This window comes from Neovison vison, chromosome 6 (genome assembly GCF_020171115.1).
Source record: "Neovison vison isolate M4711 chromosome 6, ASM_NN_V1, whole genome shotgun sequence".
Lineage (NCBI taxonomy): Eukaryota > Metazoa > Chordata > Mammalia > Carnivora > Mustelidae > Neogale > Neogale vison.
Genome location: NC_058096.1, coordinates 7949058 through 7969854, shown reverse-complemented (window position 1 = coordinate 7969854; position 20797 = coordinate 7949058). Strand labels below are relative to the sequence as shown.

General features: G+C 36.7%; 1 protein-coding gene and 1 pseudogene across 1 annotated transcript in view; both read left to right on the top strand.

The window, feature by feature from the left end:
• Positions 1-20797, top strand: part of TTC3 (tetratricopeptide repeat domain 3) — a 129454-nt gene that overhangs the window by 46457 nt on the left and 62200 nt on the right. Inside the window, exons 13-21 of the mRNA XM_044250931.1 lie at positions 920-965; positions 1804-1924; positions 3071-3134; positions 5913-5973; positions 8636-8720; positions 12734-12868; positions 13508-13588; positions 15971-16083; positions 18803-18923. Coding sequence (XP_044106866.1) covers positions 920-965; positions 1804-1924; positions 3071-3134; positions 5913-5973; positions 8636-8720; positions 12734-12868; positions 13508-13588; positions 15971-16083; positions 18803-18923 — 827 coding nt within the window. The remainder of the gene's footprint in view (positions 1-919; positions 966-1803; positions 1925-3070; positions 3135-5912; positions 5974-8635; positions 8721-12733; positions 12869-13507; positions 13589-15970; positions 16084-18802; positions 18924-20797) is intronic.
• LOC122910987 lies at positions 16678-16777 on the top strand (annotated as a pseudogene).

Sequence of the window (20797 nt, the reverse complement as noted above, 5' to 3'; positions counted from 1 at the left end):
CAGTCGAATTCCCTTTAAAACTTTTGAAGGTGGGTTTCTTGGATTAATGGAGGACCATAAATCAACTCTCAGGTGATTTGTGCTTATTTTGTTATGTTATCTTGGTCAAGTCACTAAAGTTTTCCATTTCTGTCTGTGTTGAAGTATGTTAGTGTTATATTCCACTAGGTAATTATAAATGATTTGAATTTTTTATTTGAAATAACAAATAATTATTTATTCTTCTGTAGTAAAATATGCCACCTTGAGATTTTAGGTAAAGTGAAGACTTTTGAAACAAAATTATTTAAAATTTTTTCCTCCGTTATGGTTATTTCTTAAAGAAAAGGCCCTTCAGTAGAATTGTTTGATGTTTTTGCACCAAGTATGTGGCTCATTCTATAGCATGTGGAACATTTTTGCATATATACATCTGTATGTGGGTATGTACACATATATCACAAATCAGGTGTGTGGGCTAGAATTCTAGATTTTCATTCTCTTGTTTTCTCTCCTAAGTATTTTGCTTTCTCCAATGCCTGAAATTCCCTTACTCTATACTTCCAGTGTATAGGTCTTTCCTGTTTTTCTTTTTGGATATTTAGTGTCTTGGGGAGCTGAGCTGAGCTGTTATTATCCAACATAATATGATTATAAGATTGTGAGCTCCTTGAAGACAGGTACCATCTCTGATTCTAGTCAATACTCCTGCATCTAGTCAATGATCACATGTAATGTATGTCAAATAAGGCTGTGTAACATTTTGCTAATGCCATCCTAAAACTCAGAACATCTGAAAATATAAAATTATTAAGGTTTATTTTTCAGTTCTGTAAATTTGATGTTCTTACTGTCAGCTTAAGGGATATTTGAAAATCTCTTCAAAGTATGTGTTGCCAATCCACTGATTACTGTGCATGTGTGTGATTGATTTTTATAGGTCGAACACCAACTAGAAATCCAATTAAAGCCTTTTATGAAAGCAGGTGAGTTAATTCCAGTCAGATCAGTAGCTGTTACTTGGGATGGCTTTGCCCTGTAGATTTAAGAATCACTGTATCTGATGCTTTGTGGCTAATAACAACCACAGTAAAGTTGGGGAGGGAAGAAAAAGTGGTTTGTGTCTCAGATCAGATGACCTGTGAATTGTCAGATTTGTTTTGCCAACTGTTTTACTGAACCATTTGTATGTATATTTGTGGGAGCTCAGTAGCCTAAGCCTTGGGAAAAGGTGGGTGAAGTGTTAAATGGATGTCACTGTGCTTGGGTGGGAACAGTTTTTACATTGAGGGTCCTGGCAGAGAGCAGGGACATAGTCTGTACCTTTAACCCTTAGCCTCTGTCCTGGAAACATCTGCCACCAGCCTCCCAGTATCTTAAGGACTAGGACACTTTCTAGTGTCCTAGTCCTTAAGAAATAGACAACAGATAGATTCGAATATACTCACAAGGAAACAAATAACAGCCAGGGTTCTACATTTATTACTTGGCACTATAAATAGACATTTTCCCCACATGCTTTAGATGCCTAAGATATTGAAGCTGTTAAATTTAAGGCAGGGAGAATTACTTATTTTAATATTAGAAACCAGAATACATATTGAACTGTTCTTAATCTATTTTGAGTTTTTACTATGAAATTTAAAGTAATATTTGTGTATAAAGCCCAATCTCAGAGGTGGATCCTTTTCTAAAACAGTATTACCCTGCTTTCAAGGAAGAAAAGTGGTATTTGCTGGAACCTATTTTTTTGAAGGATAACTTTTTAAAAAATGCATGCTAATCAATAGAAATAAAATTATTATTTCTCGTATTCCCTCTCAGGGCCTACATACCCAGTTTATCAGCACCTGCATTTAGTACTTCACTTAACTTTGTGGAAACCGAAAAAGATTCCAGAAAATCCAACCACGAAATGGCAAACGGTGGTAATCAGAATCCAAAGGTAGGTTCAGTTAAAAGCTAAAATTAAAATGGTTTCAAGTATAGGTAGTCTCATGTTTTCACAGTAGTAGTCTGGAGAGAATGGAAATTAAGTATTTTGATGGTATGAATTCCTTTTTACCTCTAATATGAAGAGAGTGACTCTTTTCTTTTTAATATTCTAACTATCTCCTTCAACTATGAAGAGAATATTTCAGTATTACAGTTTCTTTTGAAATCACATTTGTGTGTTTTCAAAATATTTTTTTTCTAAATTTCTTTTTACTACTTGGATAGTTCTCTTAGTATGCTTTTCCTGCTTTACATGTCTCTCAGTCAAACAGCCACTTGGGAATGAGTGACAGTGGGGTCTAGTGGCCTTGTCATCCCATTCCTTACAGTGCTTTCAGTTTTTCTTCTTCCTTTTCCCTTTTGCAATCTCTTAGCTACCTGGCACCACACGAGCCTGCCCATCTGACTTGTGTTATATTGGGCCTGGGAGGCACACTCTTCCCATCTCTGCCCAAGGCATTTCTGCAGCCTTTGTTGCTTTTCCCAGCAGTGGTCCCCAGCCTTGACTCCCTGCTGAGCTTATCAGCACCCAGGCCTGATGGTTTCTGAGGGCACCTCTAAGCCTTTTAGCCTGGCTCTGTGATTGGTATCCCAAATGACCTGAATCTGAGTTTTCCTCTGAACAGTAGTGTGCTAAAAACTTGGCATTATCACCAAGTCCACGTTAATACTTCTTTCTAGGATTCGCAAGGGAAAAAGGAAGTGGTGTTTTGGAGTATGTGGCTAATAGGCATTAAGGGAACTTTTCCAGCTCACTGTGTCATCCTTTTCTTGTTAATAAAAATCTCAGAGGCTGTATTCAGTTAGAGGAGCATAAGGAAAGATGCGATAATATTTATTCAGTATACTTGTTCAACAATAGACCTGTCCGGCATCATGCCAGGTGTTGGAAGTAGAGTTATCATTAGAGAATTTGTCATTTAGACTCTCATATCACTAGTTATTATTTTTTTTGTTTATTCATTTAGGCCTAATTACCAGCTGGTTATTTTAGGGTCTTGGGTAAATTCTGTTCTATTCTTTTTTATTATTTAGTTATTGAATTCTTCATGGCTTTATTTTTTGAAAATCTCACAAATTTTGTTTTCATGGGTAGGTGGTAGATGAAGCTTTGAAGGTAGATGATTGTGACTGTCATCCTGAATTTCTACCACCATCAGGTAAGATTTTTCCTTATGTAAGTTGTTTGCTGAATTAATATAGCATTCCTAAAACTGCAGCCCCAGCATTTGCATGAGTCTTGCATACATTTGCTGTTACTTTCCTTTTACTTCATAATGCTTCTGTGTTAAGAAAACACTGAATACTTATTTGAAATCAACACTTAGTCTTTTCATATTATTTAATAAATTTAATTTTAGAAATTCAAGTAAATGGAATAGAAAGGAAGGACAAAAACTCTTTGCTACCTAATTTCCATGAGGCCAGTGTTTTTCACCTTCAGTTTCATTAAAACCCCTGACTAAGGAGGCTATTTAGACAGACTTTTTTCCGTGTTTGCCCTCCTACTACAGGTACTGTTTATTTATGTTCTGTAGGTACATCTGTGCTTTATATATTAAAAATTCAGATTCTTTTTTCATTCCCTTAAACTAACTTTCACCCTTTTCAGGGTGGTTTTCAGAATGGATGCTTTAGACTGATACTGGTTTAACTGGTACATGCTCAGTGTGTGTTTATTTCTGCATCTAATAAATACACAGACACACAAAGCAGGACTTCTTTTACTTGGCATCATTGGGAAGTAAAGGGCCCAGAGAAGTGAACATTATCTTCCATTTATTTCTCATCTCCCTTTTTATTTTAAGATTTTATTTATTTATTTGACAGAAGGAGAGAGATCACAAGTAGGTGGAGAGGCAGGCAGAGAGAGGGGGAAACAAGCTCCTCGCTGAGCAGAGAGCCCGATGGGGGTTGGATCCCATGACCCCGATCATGACCTGAGCTGAAGGCAGAGGCTTAACCCACTGAGCCACCCAGGCACACCTCTCAGTCTCCCTTTACATGACCAGATTTTGTTGTAAATCATTCTAAAGTAGATTATATGCGTCCCTGCCTTTTATAACAGAGTTAGAAAAATAGAGATTTTCTTGTTGACTCAACGTTGCTGTTAGATGCAAATTTTTTTTTTTTTTTAAGATTTTATTTATTTATTTGACACAGAGAGATCACAAGTAGGCAGAGAGGCAGGCAGAGAGAGAGAGAGAGAAAGAGGAGGAAGCAGGCTTCCTGCTGAGCAGAGAACCCGATGTGGGACTCGATCCCAGGACCCTGAGATCATGACATGAGCTGAAGGTAGCGGCTCAACCCACTGAGCCACCCAGGCACCCTAGATGCAAATTTTTTGTCTGAAGCTTTCAGAGGTTGTGGGGGTGAGATTGCTGACCTGATTAGTGATCTTGTTGATGATCTCTTTTCCCTTTTCTTGTTGATTGGCTGGTTTGTTTTCAGTGTTTCTGCTTCTGGCAGCCATTTCTGTCTTTTCCTTCCCGCAGTTCTGTCTCTTCTCAGGCTTCAGTGCCACATACCCAGCTGTTTACCACTGGCCCTTCCTGTTTGGTTAGCACATAAGAAAATTACAAAGAGGGAGACTCAGGTGATTGTCTTATCTGATGTAAGTCTAATAGCACATGAAAAATCCTTGAGGATAAAACTTTTCTTTTGGAAAAATCTTTTTAATTTATTGATATTTCTTGGACTGTTATTATCGGATAGCACATTTAATTAAATGTTTTAAATACCACCTACACTTCAGCATCTGGATTTAGTCAAAGAAATTGAGGTCCCAGGGTTAGGGCTGTCTAGTTTTGCTTGAAATCAGAAGGAATCAAATTAGAACTCTCCTGCCTTTCTGGAAGCCTCTTTTGTGTTCTGAGGCCATCCAAACCCGCTTGGCTCTGATCCCCTTCTTAATACAGAGGTTCTGACTTGCCTCTGCTATCTCATCCCAAAGCTTCCATCAAAAAAACCCTGTCCCTATTGCTGTGCTTTCTTCTACATACCTCTGTGCATGGCCCTCCCCACTCCAAAGTATGCAGTTGTCCCACTGCTCTTGCCAGTGGGACAAAGGCTGGGCTCACAGAGCTGGAGTATCAGAAGCAAAGGACCCATGAGGACTCGCTCCAGGTGGCCTTCACTGCCCCTTTCTAACTTTCTTTTCTTACCCAGTTTACCAGATCACACAGGCTTAGTACTTAATGTTTCTTACAGTGAATGTCATTCTTGGGTTTGGCCCATCCCATCTAAATCCTACTTGTTTGTTTCTCTCTCTTTCTCTCTCAAGACTTTTATTTATTTGAGAGAGAGCGAGTATGAGTGGAAGAAGGGGCAGAGGGAAAGGGACAAGCAACCCCCTCGCTGAGCACAGAGCGCACTGTGGGGCTCCATCCCAGAACCCCAGAATTATGACCTGAACCAAAATCAGATGCTTAACTGACTGAGCCACGCAGGTGCCCCAAATCCCACCTGTTCTTAAAGCTAAATACAAATGCTGTATCCCCTCTAAGGTTTTTCCTGGCCACTGGACCTTAAGTGATGTCCACCTCTGTGAGTTGTAAGAGCAGTTAATACGGAATTCATACGTCAGTAACAACGTGTTGTCTTCTCGTCTTCCTAAAGGTGATTGTTGCGTAATGCCTGGTGACTGCCTTTTCTTCCCATCTGATTATAAAAACCTGAGGACAGGAACTGTGGCCTGTATCTTTCTATATCTACTTTAGGCCTAAGTAATATCATGTGATTAATGTTCACAATACTTCTATAGCATACATAGACAAACATCATTGTGTCTGGTGTTTCACCTGTTTGTACTAATTACACTCACATAAAATATTGCTTCCTTTGCTGCTTATTCCAATGTACATATTTTTAATTAATTTACTTTCAGGCTTGTTGATTTTTATGAACAGATTTCAGGAACAAATACTTTGTATTCACAGGTCAGCCTCCAAAATATAAAGGAAAACAAAAATCTCGAAACAATGAATTGGAGAAATTCAGGTATGTTTTTTATCTGTGTGGTTTTTTCCCCTTTTCAAATACCAAAGGCATATCTTTAGGAGAGTGTTTTTGGCTAAAGGATTAGTAAGGGTGTTAGTAAATGTCTCATAAAATAGTATGACATTTATGTTAGTAAATATCTGGAAGTAAAACAGTAAAAGGGTGTTAGTAAATGTCTCAAAAGCATGGAATATGAGATATAGCAGTGTTAATTCTTAAAAATCCCAAAATATATTCTAATACAAAGAAAAAATATTCAGAAAAGTATAAAGTGAGAGTCACATCTTCTCCTTGCTCACCTTATTTCACCTTTGCCACAATTGCTTCTCTGGTGGCTTCCTTTAGGGACTCTGAGTTCTTGGCCACCTGGAAGCAGGCATGGGTATGTGTATATTTAGGGGCCCCTTCAGGGTAGTTTTCTTTAAAGGAACATGTTCACTAATGAAGCGACCACTTATAAAATTAACAGTAGGACTTCTTGCCACCCATCTTTATAATTAACCCCTTTGTTGCCTACCAGTTATATATTGATTGCAAAGTGAAACTGTAAATCTTACAGTGAATATAGAAGTTCATGAGGTCAAGGAAAGTGATCCTAGAGACCCTGCAAAACCATTTCTGCCACAGTTAGACCAGCTGTCAGCTTTCTTTTCTATCTCCTGATTAGGTGCTTCAGGGAGAAGAATTTAATATCAAAGCACTAAGAGAAATTAGTAAAACTCCCATCTTCAGAAAATGACTGTTTTTTGATGTTGCTACAAAAGTTTAAATTTAAAGCGAGGGCTTAGATACTATGTTCTTTCATTCTGTAGAAAAATCCCAAGTCTTCCCTTCCCCTGTTAAACCTCAAAATAAACCAAAAACATACAGTGTTACTCTTTGAATGCATAGTTATAATTTTAAACTTTTCTGCTAAAGAAAAATTTATTTTCCAATGTTTTGTTTTTGTTCTCAAATTGAGGTCTTCTTATTTGATTATGTCTACTTCATGGAGATCAACATCCTTCATTTTCATGGGTACAGGATAATTCATAGTATAGTTGTATATTTGAAGAAGAAATTTCTAGAGTGGAATTGCTCTGTCAAAGAGGATGTGTGGTTTTAACTTTGCTAGATACTGTCACATTGTCCTCCCAGAAAGTGAGCACTTTTCACACTCTTCCTGATCTGTGGAGGAGTGTGTTGTAATAAAAAATGTGTGTATATATTTGGTCTCTGTCCTCAGTTCTTGTCATAGAGCACTTAAAACACTTGAACTCTCAGAGTGGTAAGAATATCTTTTGTTTTTCCTAATGAGGTTCTTTCTACTATACTTACACCAATGAGGTGACTCAAGGCTGGTCCCCTACCTTCAGGATCGGGATGGTTGGTCACCAGAAAGATTCAACGTGTGATGGGAGGGTTGGAACTCTCAGTCCCACCCCCTGATCTCCAAGAAGGGGAAGGAGGCTGGAAGTTGAGTTTGGTCACCAATGACTAATAATGATTATTCATGCTTATGTGATGAAACCTTGATAGAAGAAACCTCTAAACTCTGGGGTCAGGGGAGCTTATTGGTTGCTGAGTACATGGAGATGCTGGGAAGGTGGGGCACTCTGGGGCAGCATGAAAGCTTTGCAGCATTCCCCTCCTTCATGCCTTCCTGTGCTTCTCTTCCATTGGGCTGCTGTGAATTATATCCTTTATAATAAGCTAGTAATAATAAGTAGAGCACTTTCCTGAGTTCGGTGAGTCATTCTAAGGAGTTGTTGAACCTGAGGAGGGTCACAGGAACCTCTGAGTTTGTCGTCCACCAGGCAGTAGTGTGGGCAGCCTGTGCACCTCATTGTGGCTGACAGTAGGGGTAAGGGCATTCATTATGCCTGAAGTGGGGTCAGCCTTGTGGGACTGGGGCTTTAACCTGTAGGGCCTATGTTAGCTCCAGAGTTGGTATCAAAATGGAATTGAGTTGTTGGACACTGGGTATTGGAGAATTGATGTGTAGAATAGCAACTATTTGATGTCAGAAAACACCGCCTAGCATACCTGAACCTTCCTTACCCTCACCAGCACTGGAAATCAGACTTTCCGAAACAGTTGTATCTTACTAGATTTTCATATGAGGTGGTGCATCTTTGCAATGTTTACTGGGCACATTTCTTGTTTCAAGGCTATAGTATGACTACATTTATAATAACTTTTGATGATCAGCATAAATTCCCCCCAATTTCTTTTTTTTTAAGTTTGTCCATACCATCTTTATAATAAACTCATTTGGCCTCCCTCCATCTCTAATTTTATAGGGATTTTTATTGAGATTTCATTGTATTTAGAGAGTGGTTTGGGGGAGAATCAGCTTCTTGGTAATATTTCAGTGTAGGCACTAGTGACTCTCCATTTATTCAGTGTTTAAAATGACAAATGGAGATTAAAAGTGCAGCATAGGGAATATAGTCAACAATAGTGTAATAACGTTGTGTGGTGACAGGTGGTGACTGCACTTCCTGTGGTGAGCTTTGTGTGGTGTATAGCATTGTGGAGTCACTGTGTTGTGTGCCTAAAACTAATGTAACATTTTATGTCAACTATACTACAGTTTTTAAAAAATGGCCTTCAGTAAATATATTCTTTATATAAGCAAGACTGTTTTATTTTAAAATAACTCAACACTTTTCTCTATTAGTTCTAGCTCACAGGGTAGTTTACCAGTAGATTTGAAGAACATCTTGGAAAAACAGTTTTCTAAATCTTCCAGAGCTGCGCACCAGGTAAAGGAAAAGGCTTATTTCTAATGAAAAAGCAAAGTCTTTGAATAAAACATTTTTCTTAATAAATTAAGTCTTACCATGTACATCTCTAAGATTTATTTTTTATAATTTAAGTTATGGACATCTGATTTTATATATAACTGCTAATAAACCAAACTATCACTAATTTAGCTATTATCTTGATAATCCCTTTTTTTTTTAACTTGATAATCACTTTAACCAGAAATTTAACTAAATGCTTGATACTGAAGAATTGTTTGCTTCCCAGGGATTCAAAGATGAAGGCATTCTTTGCTTTCCAGTTTTAACTTTAAGGGGCACCTGGCTGGCTCACTTGGTAGAGCTTGTGACTCTTGATCTCTGGGTTATGAGTTCAAGACTCATGTTGTGTGTATAGCTTACTTAAAATAAAAACTTAAAAAATAGATAAGTACTTTAAGAAGATTTAAATTATTTTAAAAAGGTTCAAGGATTTGCAGTTTTATTACCCCTACCTTAAAGCTGTTAAAGAGCAAACTTTTTGTTCTGTGAATGATTTAACAGTAATCAGATAACTTTGTATATAAAATTCTTTCTGTGGTATTTAGGATGTAATTAAAAAGATGAATAGGCAGAGCACAGAGGACTTTTAGGACAGTGAAAATTCTCTGTATAATTTTATAATGGTAGATAGATGTCCTTATACATTTATCTAAACCAGTAGAATGTATGGCACCAAGAGTATATCTGATATTAAACTATAGACTTTGAGTGATTAGGGTGTATCCATGTAGTTCATCTTTGATAAGAAATATACTGTTTTGGGTTAAAGAAGATGTATATGTGTGTACACACACACACACACACACACACACATACACACACACACAATGGAGTATTACTCAGCCATAAAAAAGAATAAACTGTTGCCATTCTTAACAACATGGATGGACCTAGGGAGTATTTTGCTAAGTGAAATAATTTAGAGAAAGACAAATACCATGTGATTTCACTTATATGTGGACTCTGAAAAACAAAGCAAATGAACAAACACAAAAACAGCTAGTCTTATAAATACAGAGAACACACTGTTGGTTGCCAGTATGGAGGGAGAGGGAGAGAATGAAAGGGGAATGGGTGAAATACATGAAGGGGATGGAGAAGTTTTAAAACTTCCAATTATGAAATAAATAACCACGGGGTGAAAAGTGCAGCATAGAGACCATAGTCAATAATATTGTAATAACTCCGGCTGATGACAGATGGTAACTGTGCTTACTGTGGTGAACACTGCATAATGTTTAGCATTGTTGAATCACTATATTGTATACCTGAAATTAGTGTAACATTGTATGTTAGCTATACCTCAATAAAAAATGTAGATATGTAGAATATACCATTCTGATGAGTGACATCGATAGTGGAGTATACGTGGAGGAGACAAAGGGTATCTGGAAATTTCTGTACCTCCTTCTCAATTTTGTTGTAAACTTAAAACTTAGAGAAAAATGCAAGGGATTCAGCTAAAGGATTACTTTGAAGGAAATTAATCAAGCTAAATGTATGTATTAAAAGAACAAAAACTTTTAAATTAATGAAACATTTATCTCAGGAGCTAGGAAAAAAAGAAAAACAGGAAATAAACCCAAAGAATTAGAAGGAAGGAAGTAATAAAGATCAAAGTAGAAAATAATGAACTGGAAACAAATGTATAAGACAGAATCCACAGAGCTAATAGTTGATTCTTCGCCAGTATTAATAAAATTTACACACTGGTGTGGCAACTGATAAAGAAAAGAAAACATCATAAAACAATTTCAGGAATGAACAAGGAAGGATGCATTACTATAGATCCTTGAGTATTACAGATAAATCAAAATACTATTATGAACAATATCATACCAAGAAATTTGAAAAAAAATATGGATGAAATGGACAAATACCTAGAAAAATCCAACTTACAAAAACTGATTGAAGAAGACCTCGAAACCTTGATGAAATCCAGAATTTACAGAACCATGGCTGGTCACTATTCTAGTCATTGAACACTCGTAGACCACGTAGTAGTAAGTGAAAGGTTGTCTTTTGTGGATGAACATGATTCATAGGAGTCTGCTTTGACAATTAATCCTTTATGTAAACAGTTCTATTCCTTCTAAAATGGAATGTTGGATTTAAATTTCACTCCAAAAAATTTCTGTTAGCATATGGAATACAGTACTTGTTTTAATATGGGGTCATTTACAATTCAGTTAACTATTTTAGGTATATAGATAATTATCTTACAGAGGACTGTAGGAATGAAGCATGTTTCAAGCAGTTTATGATAACAGATTTCTAATCAGTTGCATAAAAGCATCTTTAGAATTTCTGATACTTGCGGATTTAAAAATTATGCCTTTTTATATTGATTTTATGGACTCGCAAAACTGTGAAGGACTTAAATAGAAAAGATAACCTGGGAAGATCAGAGGTGATTTAGTAAGTATGGTAGTCATTTTTGAGCCTTCCCTTGTTCATTTAACACACTTTTGTTAGGCACTGCGACCCAGCCTACTCTGATGGAGCTTTTAGTACTCCATGATAGTTTTTTGTATTATACTCAGAAAAATAATTTTTTTTTAAGATTTATTTTTGTTTATTTTAGAGAGCACACCTGTGCCTTCTAATGGGGGGAGGGCAGAGGAAGAGGGAGAGAGTCCCAAGGAGACACCATGCTGAGCACAGGGCCCGACATGGGGCTCAGTCTCAGGGCCCGACATGGGGCTCAGTCTCATGACCCATGAGATCACAACCCAAGTGGAAGCCAAGAGTTGGAAGCCCAGCTGACTGAGCCACCCAGGCGTCCCTGAGAGAAATAATTTTTGTTGAAAACAGGAGGTTATAGGTCTCTTTTCTAGAATGTGAAAGATTAAAATGGAATCAGTTCATTTAAGGATAGCACATCATCATCTATAACTTTCAAAATTCGTGTCTTAACATAAATACAGGTATTCTTGAGCTTTTTAAATACTCTAAGAAATTCCAAGTTTATGTGAGAGCTGCTCTTTTCTGTGTGTATTCTGGGGGAAAGGGCTCCTAAACTTTGAGTCAGTGGATGAAAACTAGTAGGCAGCTTTTGTTAATTGTGACAAACTGCTCTTCCATTTGTGCTTTGTACAACGGTGCCTCCTTTTGGATCTTTACTGTTAGGAACAGTGAGGAATATCACATGGATATTTGCATTTTCTGCTTTCCTGAATGGTGTACCCATGTAAGTCAAGGAGTGAGGAAATCTAGGCTTAATGTGTAGTCTGTCTAGTTTTTATGGAATTTTGCGACTGATAGCTGTTGCCATGTAACTAAAAGTTGACTTCAGATTGTAATGCATGTCACATATATACCCAGAGATAAAGTGTTTTTCTCACTTAGCACTTTCGTTTTTGTTTTTTATTTCTTATGCTCTTCTCTTTGCATTTAACCTATCTTTCCTGATAATTTTATTGAGTTCTATTCAAGTACCTGTTGGGCAGAAGTAGAAGCAAGGATTGAAATGTCCTTTCTTGCTGAGAATTAAGGTTTATTCCAGAGCACAAGGGTAGGTGTTAACATCTGATCGTGATCAGTAAATTGCTTGTTCTTATTTGTCTAATTCTCATCAGCCAAACCGTTATTTAGGTGGTGGCTGGTATTGTCTGTGCTGTTTGTGCTATTAGAACTTCTGAATGCTGTCTTTTCCATCTGGAAAAGTGAGCAAGTCATAGAACCATGCAGCGTAAAATGAACTACCCTTTCTTGTCATGAGTAGCAGCAGTAGGGATGTTGGAAATAAAATGGTGAAGCAGGACCTTTCAGTTTTCGCTGGAAAAGTGCCATGTAGAGAGGGGAGTATAACACACGAAGGGCAGCTAGCTTACTTACATATTTTACTTACATATTTTACAGTCAGTTATAAAATGTAACCGCCCTGTGATGAACTTGGCATCTTGAATTTTTGGCTAAACACACATAGCTAGCTCTGGATTACCTAATAGAATTTTTTTTTTTTTTTGCAGGATTTTGCTAATATAATGAAAATGCTGAGAAGCTTAATCCAGGATGGTTATACGGCTTTGTTGGAGCAGCGTTGCCGCAGTGCTGCACAGGCCTTCACGGAGCTGCTCAACGGTTTAGATCCTCAAAAAATAAAGGTAAAATTGTAGTCTTTCACTTTGTTTCTCAATGCAGATGCATTTCAGGTGAATGCAGAAGAGAACCATGGCTTTAACTTCATTATATTAACGTATCTTAGACCTACCTGAGATTAGCGGAATCTGCTCCAGGTGGTAAGAAGCAGCTAACACTGTGATTCAGTCTTTGTGGTTGCACTTAATATACGACCCAGGGTTAGACTCTCTCCTTGCTCTTCATTAGAACGTTTGACAGCTTCTACAGAAGTACTGGATCAAGGTTTTGGACATCACGTCTTTTCATTTAGAAAGAATTAGCTAGGTAAATAATTCATGCAGGATTGTAAGCAAACATCTTAATCTGTCATAGTACCCACTTATGTGCAAAAGAATATGGCGACTCAGTTACTCTAGTTTGCTCTGAACCACCCCTTCAAGGAACTCTGAGACAGTGTTTTTGGGGTTTGAATACTTGATTTTAGTATAACTGCATATCTTTATAAAATATATTTTCCAATTTTGTTTGGCCTTTGTCCTGGTTATAGTGATTAGAGAGATTCCATACCACTTTTTGTTTTTCTGTTGTGGCTAACAGGTTGGTTTGATGCAGGCTGGGCAAAATTATGTTCAGATTTTTAACTGGAGCATTTTTATTGACAGCAATTGAACCTGGCCATGATTAACTATGTCTTAGTAGTCTACGGACTTGCTATTTCTCTCCTTGGAATAGGACAACCTGAGGTAAGATTTGTAACAGAGATAATAGTAAAAATATGCCATTAATTTTAGAAGCTAATGTAAAAAATAGTTTTGCCTCTTTGGCTTATTTCTTTCTGATAATTTCTTCTGACATACCTGTTTAATTTATGTTGTTTTTATTGAAGAAAAAATATGATCCAATTAGAAAAAAGCTATACCAGACAACCAGTAGGAGTTTTTTTACTTGTATAAAAAGTAAATCTGGGACGCCTGGGTGGCTCAGTTGGTTGGACGACTGCCTTCGGCTCAGGGCGTGATCCTGGAGTCCCGGGATCGAGTCCCGCATCAGGCTCCCAGCTCCATGGGGAGTCTGCTTCGCTCTCTGACCTTCTCCTCGCTCATGCTCTCTCTCAAAAAAAAAAAAAAAGATTTTTTTAAAAATCTTTAAAAAAAAAAAAAAAAGTAAATCTATATCATTACAGATTTAAGAGAACACACTGAGTGAGAGACAAGTTGGAGAACATAACAAACATCGTGATAACCACTTACGTACAATTTGGAAAACATATGGAAAAAAAGCATATATTGTTTATAACTATCTCTGCCTCTTGTAAAGGTGAAAAAAAACACGGGCTAGCTTAGTTTAAGATAATGGTTACATTTAGTGATGGAAGGAAGGAATGAGCCTGGGGAAATTAAGTAAGGAGTGTTCAACTTTGTGTGAAGATCTTTTAGTTCTGAGTGGTAGTATTTGGGTATTTTATCTTCTGGAGTGCAGCCTTCCCAGAATCATATACAATCAGTGAATAGGTGTGAGCACACTCATGGTCCCTTAGTGCTCTCCTGGATGCTGTGTTTATCTGCACTGCACAGCATTATACAGTTGACCCTGGAACAACACTGGTTTGAACTGCATGGGTTCACTACAAATGGATTAAAAAAAAAATACATAGTAGAGTACCGTGAATGTATTTTCTCTTTCTTATGATTTTCTTTTCTCTTCCTTTATTAAAAGGTAACAGTACATAATACGCATATAAATTTGTGTTAATCTGCTCTTTATATTATTGATAAGGCTTCTAGTCGAGTAGGCTATTAGTAGTAAAATTTGGGGGGAATCAAAAGTTAAATACCTGTATTTTCCATTGCATGAGGCACCCCTACCCTCTGCATGGTTCCACTGTCAGCTATAACCCACTTTCTGTGGTTTTTAGTTTTCAGTAAAAGTTAAAACTGCTCTAGAATTACCTCAGGTATAATACATCCTTTCTGCGAACTTGGCCTCCAAACTTCTTTGGCTAACTGAAGGCTTAACCCTAACTGCTACCTAATAAGAATGAAGCCATCTTTTAGGTTCCACTCTGAAAGTGGTTTACAGTGTTTAAGTTTTATTTTCCTTCTTACATGCTTCTTTCCTTGTTCTTGATGTGGTAGTTGAATGTCTTCCATTAAGGCCTAATTCTGTTTTCTCATAGATTCTTTCTAATAGATTGTTAGAGACAGGACTTCATGATCTCCAATTCTTCTGTTGTGGCAGTGTGATAATAAATATCTTAATAATGTTTTGCTTTATCAAAATTGAAGAAATAGTTCACTACATTTGTGATTTACTTTGAAATAGTGAGACTGATTAAAACAGCAGAACAGGTATGATAGAACTTGGACATTTAAAAGAATATCACCCCAAAGTAAGCAGTGTATTTGCTCCAGTACAGCTGTTGCTTAAAACATTTTTGGAATGCCTCTTTTGGAACTGACCTCAACGATTCTTATAAACTCTCATTTTGTAGTGACATTTCCTTTTTCACCCACAGTGGGGTTACCAGGACTGCCTTGAGCTATTTCTTCTGGACTTTTTCCAAAACAGAATTCATTCAAAGCAATAGAAAGAAGTTTCTACTATTGAGAATATTCAGAACAATGTGCTCTAAGTTTTGTAAAGTTTTTCCTAAAGCACTGTTTTTTAAAACAGGTCATTTATCTTTCTTATGCCACAAAACACTGTGGGTAGCATTATTGGAATGCCTATATCCCAGGGGAGCAGTACTTGTGAGGATATATTTCATGGTGTGTTTGCATCTAGTCAGTATTTTTACTATGAATTCACACTTTCTAGTGTTAACCAGCACATACCAGGCCCTTTCTGTGTATTAGTAAATGTTCATTTGGTTTGTTGTCTGGTGTGTTCCACACCAATTTTTGATTCTTAAGCCAGATCACTCTGGTTTTGTCTCTGTATATCCTGTGGTCAAAATTTGTATATTTTCTAAGAAAATAAAATGCAGAAGGTTTAATTTTGCCATAGAAAATTTTTGAATACTTAGTTATCTGTAATATTACATGAAAAGAATCAACCTTCAGATAAAATCTGTTCCAGTGTCTCTTTTGTAGTTTAAGTGATCGTTATTTTTATTGCTACTGAAGGAACTGTCTGAAGCTGAAAACCAGTTTAAGAGGATGATTGAACATTATCCCAATGAGGGACTTGATTGCTTGGCCTACTGTGGAATTGGAAAAGTATATTTGAAAAAGAACAGGTTAGTAGAAACTATGCTCTTTTACACTCAGGGTTGATAACTCAGTTGAAGTCTAATGTGGAGGTCCCTTTTCTGGAATTATATTGTTATCTTCTCTGTGGCAAACTATTATCATCATGTTTGCTTGGAGGACCAGCATTTCTATATTAATACTAATTATTGAAGTATGGCCAATCAGTTCAGCTCCTAGTGCTTCCTTATTTTGAATCTTATAAGAAAGTCAGGAACAAGATAATTTGACACAAAGGATTTTGTATTTCTTCTGTTAGTATATGTCACTTATAAATAGTGACTGAATTGATATAAATGCTTTACAAGTCTGATTGTATAATTTTTTGGTTACCAAAATATCTGTTTCTCCCAAAAACCTGTATGAAGATGGTAGCTTTGAACAGATAGACACCTGTTCAAAGACATAATGAGTTAGAAATAAAAATCTCTTCTCAGAAATTCTCCATAGTTGGAATCCCTATTCAAAGTTTAGTATGTAGTTGTTCTGCAAATGTTTCATGTCTTACCTTCCCAAATTGCTATATGACCCTTTGGGGATACGATTATGCATTGAGCTTTAAAAAAAACTCCCCTGTTCACTGCTTGCTTGGGCAGCACATAGACTAAAATTGGAATAATACAGAGATTAGCATGGCCCCTGTGCAAGGATGACACACAGATTTGTGAAGCGTTTGGTATTTTTGGCACAATGAAACTATCATTAACAATAACAAAAAGAAAACCAAGAATCTCCTTGTTTCTGCACTTAACACCCAGTGTCCTGGTAGGTGTGTTAGATTACTTTATACAGAAGTAATTGTTGACTGATTCAACATCATTCATAGCTTTTAATCTTGAATTTTCATCTTTCCTTTTAGGGAAATTTTTAAAAAGATTTTTGTTTTTAAATAATCTCTAAACCCAACCTGGGGCTCAAACTCACAACCCTGAGATCAAGAGTTACATGCTTTTCTGTCTGAAACAGCCAGGTGCTCCTAAAGGAAATTTTATCAGACCCCTGGGACTCTTGGGAACCCAGTCTTAGAATGTGCCTAGAACTTCCTTTATAGACTTTTTTTTGGAGATTAAAGAAAGTTCTTTTATTTCCCAAAGTTACTGTGTGACTAGACTGAATTATATATGAATCAGGCAGAGGGAGGGATAGTGAGGATTTAGCAATCATCTGTATAGTAACAGCAAATGAAACTAATTTCAAAGTTTGCATAACTTATTTAAAATACATGGTTTTAATGCAGTAGTCACATGTAATTATTCATAAGATCTGGGAATATATCATAAGTGTGTAACATGGGAATTATGAAGAAGTCTTTGCCATTTTGAAAAGCATTTACATTTTAATTTCAAAATAAGATTGGGGTTCAGTGTCTCATACGTTGGTTTTTGCTGTTGTAATGTGCAGTTTCTGGTAAAGTCCTGCTTTTAGCTGTCTTATGGTCGATGGTCTAGCTTTTCTGCAGGTGAATTTTTCTTATCCATAGGCAAAAAAAGTTCTTAAATTGGAAAGTCATTTCAAGATTGGAGAAAACAGGAAACCTTTCTTCTCTAGTCTGAGAGAATATTAAGGACTTGGTTAACTTTATAATCTAATGTGTTAATGTTCTTTTGTTGAATGGACTGTGGGAATCTATTGACATTTTTTTAAAAACACGATTCAGAACTAAAACATTTCATGTAGTTAAAACAGTTTGCATACACATTTGTTTTATTAAAATACTTTACTGCTTTATGGTTGAAGAAATATGTCCAGCATATACAATCTCTTTAGATTTTTTTTCAGGAGAATGGTTTTTACTAAATAGATATCCTAATAGAGTTGAGTTTTAAAAAATTTTATGTATGATTAATTAGTTGATGTGAAGGTTTGTCATTTCTCTATAGGAATCTAATTAGCTTAGTAAATCAAACAAATAAAAATCGAACAACCAAATCATTCAATTTTCTGTTTTAGTTGTAAAAATTTTTTTTTAAAAGATTTTATTTATTTGACAGAGAGAGAGAGAGTGCAAGCACAAGCAAGGGGAAGCTGCAGAGGGAGAGGAAAAAACAGGCTCCCCCCTGAGCTAGGAGCTCAATGCGGGGTTCAATCCCAGGACCCTAGGAGCATGACCTGAGTTGAAAGCAGATGCTTAACCAACTGAGCCACCCAGGTTTCCCAATAAATTACAACCTTAAGGGGCACCTGGGTGGCTCAGTGGGTTAAGCCGCTGCCTTCGGCTCAGGTCATGATCTCAGGGTCCTGGGATCGAGTCCCGTATCGGGCTCTCTGCTCGGCAGGGAGCCTGCTTCCCTTCCTCTCTCTCTGCCTACTTGTGATCTCTCTCTCTCTGTCAAATAAATAAATAAATCTTTAAAAAAAAAAAAAAAGGACTAGTATGCACCTACCATAACGTCAGTGTCTAGGCAGATTTGTTGTTTAATTTATGTTACTTATATAGCAAACAATGAATAAATGCCTTTTTTTTAGTGTTTATTTTAATTCTAGTTAGTTAATATACAATGTTATATTCAGGTGTACAGTATAGTGAGTCAACATGCCTTTTTTTTTTTTTTTTTTAAAGAAAATTAGGTTCCATTGAATATTTCTGAACAGTCATTTATCAAATATATTCTTATTAGTAGACTTGAAATTTCTTGTAACTTTTATTCTGGGGAATGAAGATTTTTGTCACAGGTTTAATACCTTCTTTCTTCATAATTATGATTTTAGATTTCTAGAAGCTCTCAATCATTTTGAGAAAGCAAGAACCTTGATTTGTCGTCTTCCTGGAGTGTTAACTTGGCCCACAAGTAATGTGATTATTGAAGAGACTCAGCCAGGGAAAATAAAGGTAACGATTTATTTATTCAGAGATCTTACTAATTAAAAAGCCCATCTGCACTGATTGACTCAGGTATTAGAAGACAAAGAGGTAGGGGCTCTCTGTCCTCAGCATCCCCACATGTGTTTCCCCTTTAAAGACTACTGAGAATCACTAACATTTGTTAAATATTTCCTGTGTGCCAGTCACACAGCTTCCATTTATCATACCTTTAAGTCTTTATAGCAATCCTACAAGGTGAGTACTATGATTATTCTCATTTTACTGAAGACGAATATTAAGGATGTTAGGGATGTTAACTGGTGAGCTCAAGGTTAAACAGCTAGGAATAGTGGAGGTGGGACTTGAATCTAGGCATTCTGAATTAGGGCATTCATTATTAAGTAGCGTGACTTACTGCTACACTTAAAGAAAGGTATAGCAAAAGAGGAAAAATCCCAACAATAGCATTGAACAGAAATACAGAGACAGTCTACAGAAAGAAAGACTTCAAAGGTAACTCGATGTCAATAAAAACGTATCTATCAATAATCACTCTCAATGTGAATGGCCTAAATGCACCCATAAAACGGCACAGGGTTGCAGATGGATAAAACGACAGGACCCATCCATATGCTGTCTACAAGAGACCCATTTTGAACCTAAAGATACACGCAGACTGAAAGTGAAGGGGTGGAGAAGCATCTTTCATGCCAATGGGACTCAAAAGAAGGCTGGGGTAGCGATTCTCATATCAGATAAATTAGACTTCAAACTAAAGACTGTAGTCAGAGATACAGAAGGATAATACATAATCCTTAAAGGGACTATCCACCAAGATGATCTAACAATTGTAAATATCTATGCTCCCAATATGGGAGCAGCCAATTACTTAAGAAAACTGTTAATCAAGATAAAGAGTCATATTGATATGAATACACTAATCGTAGGAGATCTTAACACGCCTCTTTCAGAATTAGACAGATCATCGAAGCAGAAAATCAATAAAGAAACAAGAGCATTGAATGACACATTGGACCAGATGGACCTCATAGATATATACAGAACATTCCACCCTAAAACAGCAGAATACTCATTCTTCTCTATTCTGGAACCTTCTCCAGAATAGACCACATACTGGGTCACAAATCAGGACTCAACCGATACCAAAGGACTGAGATGATTCCCTGCATATTCTCAGATCACAATGCTTTGAAACTGGAGCTCAATCACAAGGACAAGTTCCGAAGGAACTCAAACACCTGGAAGCTAAAGACCACCTTGCTTAAGAATGCTTGGATCAACCAGGAGATCAAAGAAGAATTGAAACAATTCATGGAAACCAATGAGAATGAAGACACTTCGGTCCAAAACCTATGGGATACAGCAAAGGCAGTCCTAAGGGGAAAATATATAGCCATCCAAGCCTTGCTCAAAAAAATTGAAAAATCCAGAACACACCAGCTGTCTCTACACCTTAAAGAACTGGAGGATCAACAACAAATCAAACCAACTCCACACATAAGAAGGGAAATCATCAAGATTAGAGCTGAGATCAATGAGGGAGAAACCAGAGATATAGTAGAACGTATCAATGAAACTAGAAGCTGGTTTTTTGAAAGAATCAATAAGATCGATAAGCCACTGGCTACACTAATCCGAAAGAAAAGAGAGAAATCCCAAATTCATAAAATTATGAATGAGAAGGGAGAGATCACAACTAACGCCAAGGAAGTAGAAACGATCATCAGAAGTTATTACGAACAGTTATATGCCAATAAGCTTAGCAACCTAGATGAAATGGATGCATTCCTGGAAAAATATAAACTACCAAAATTGAACCAGGAAGAAATCGACAACCTGAATAGACCGATATCTAATAACGAGATTGAATCAGTGATCAA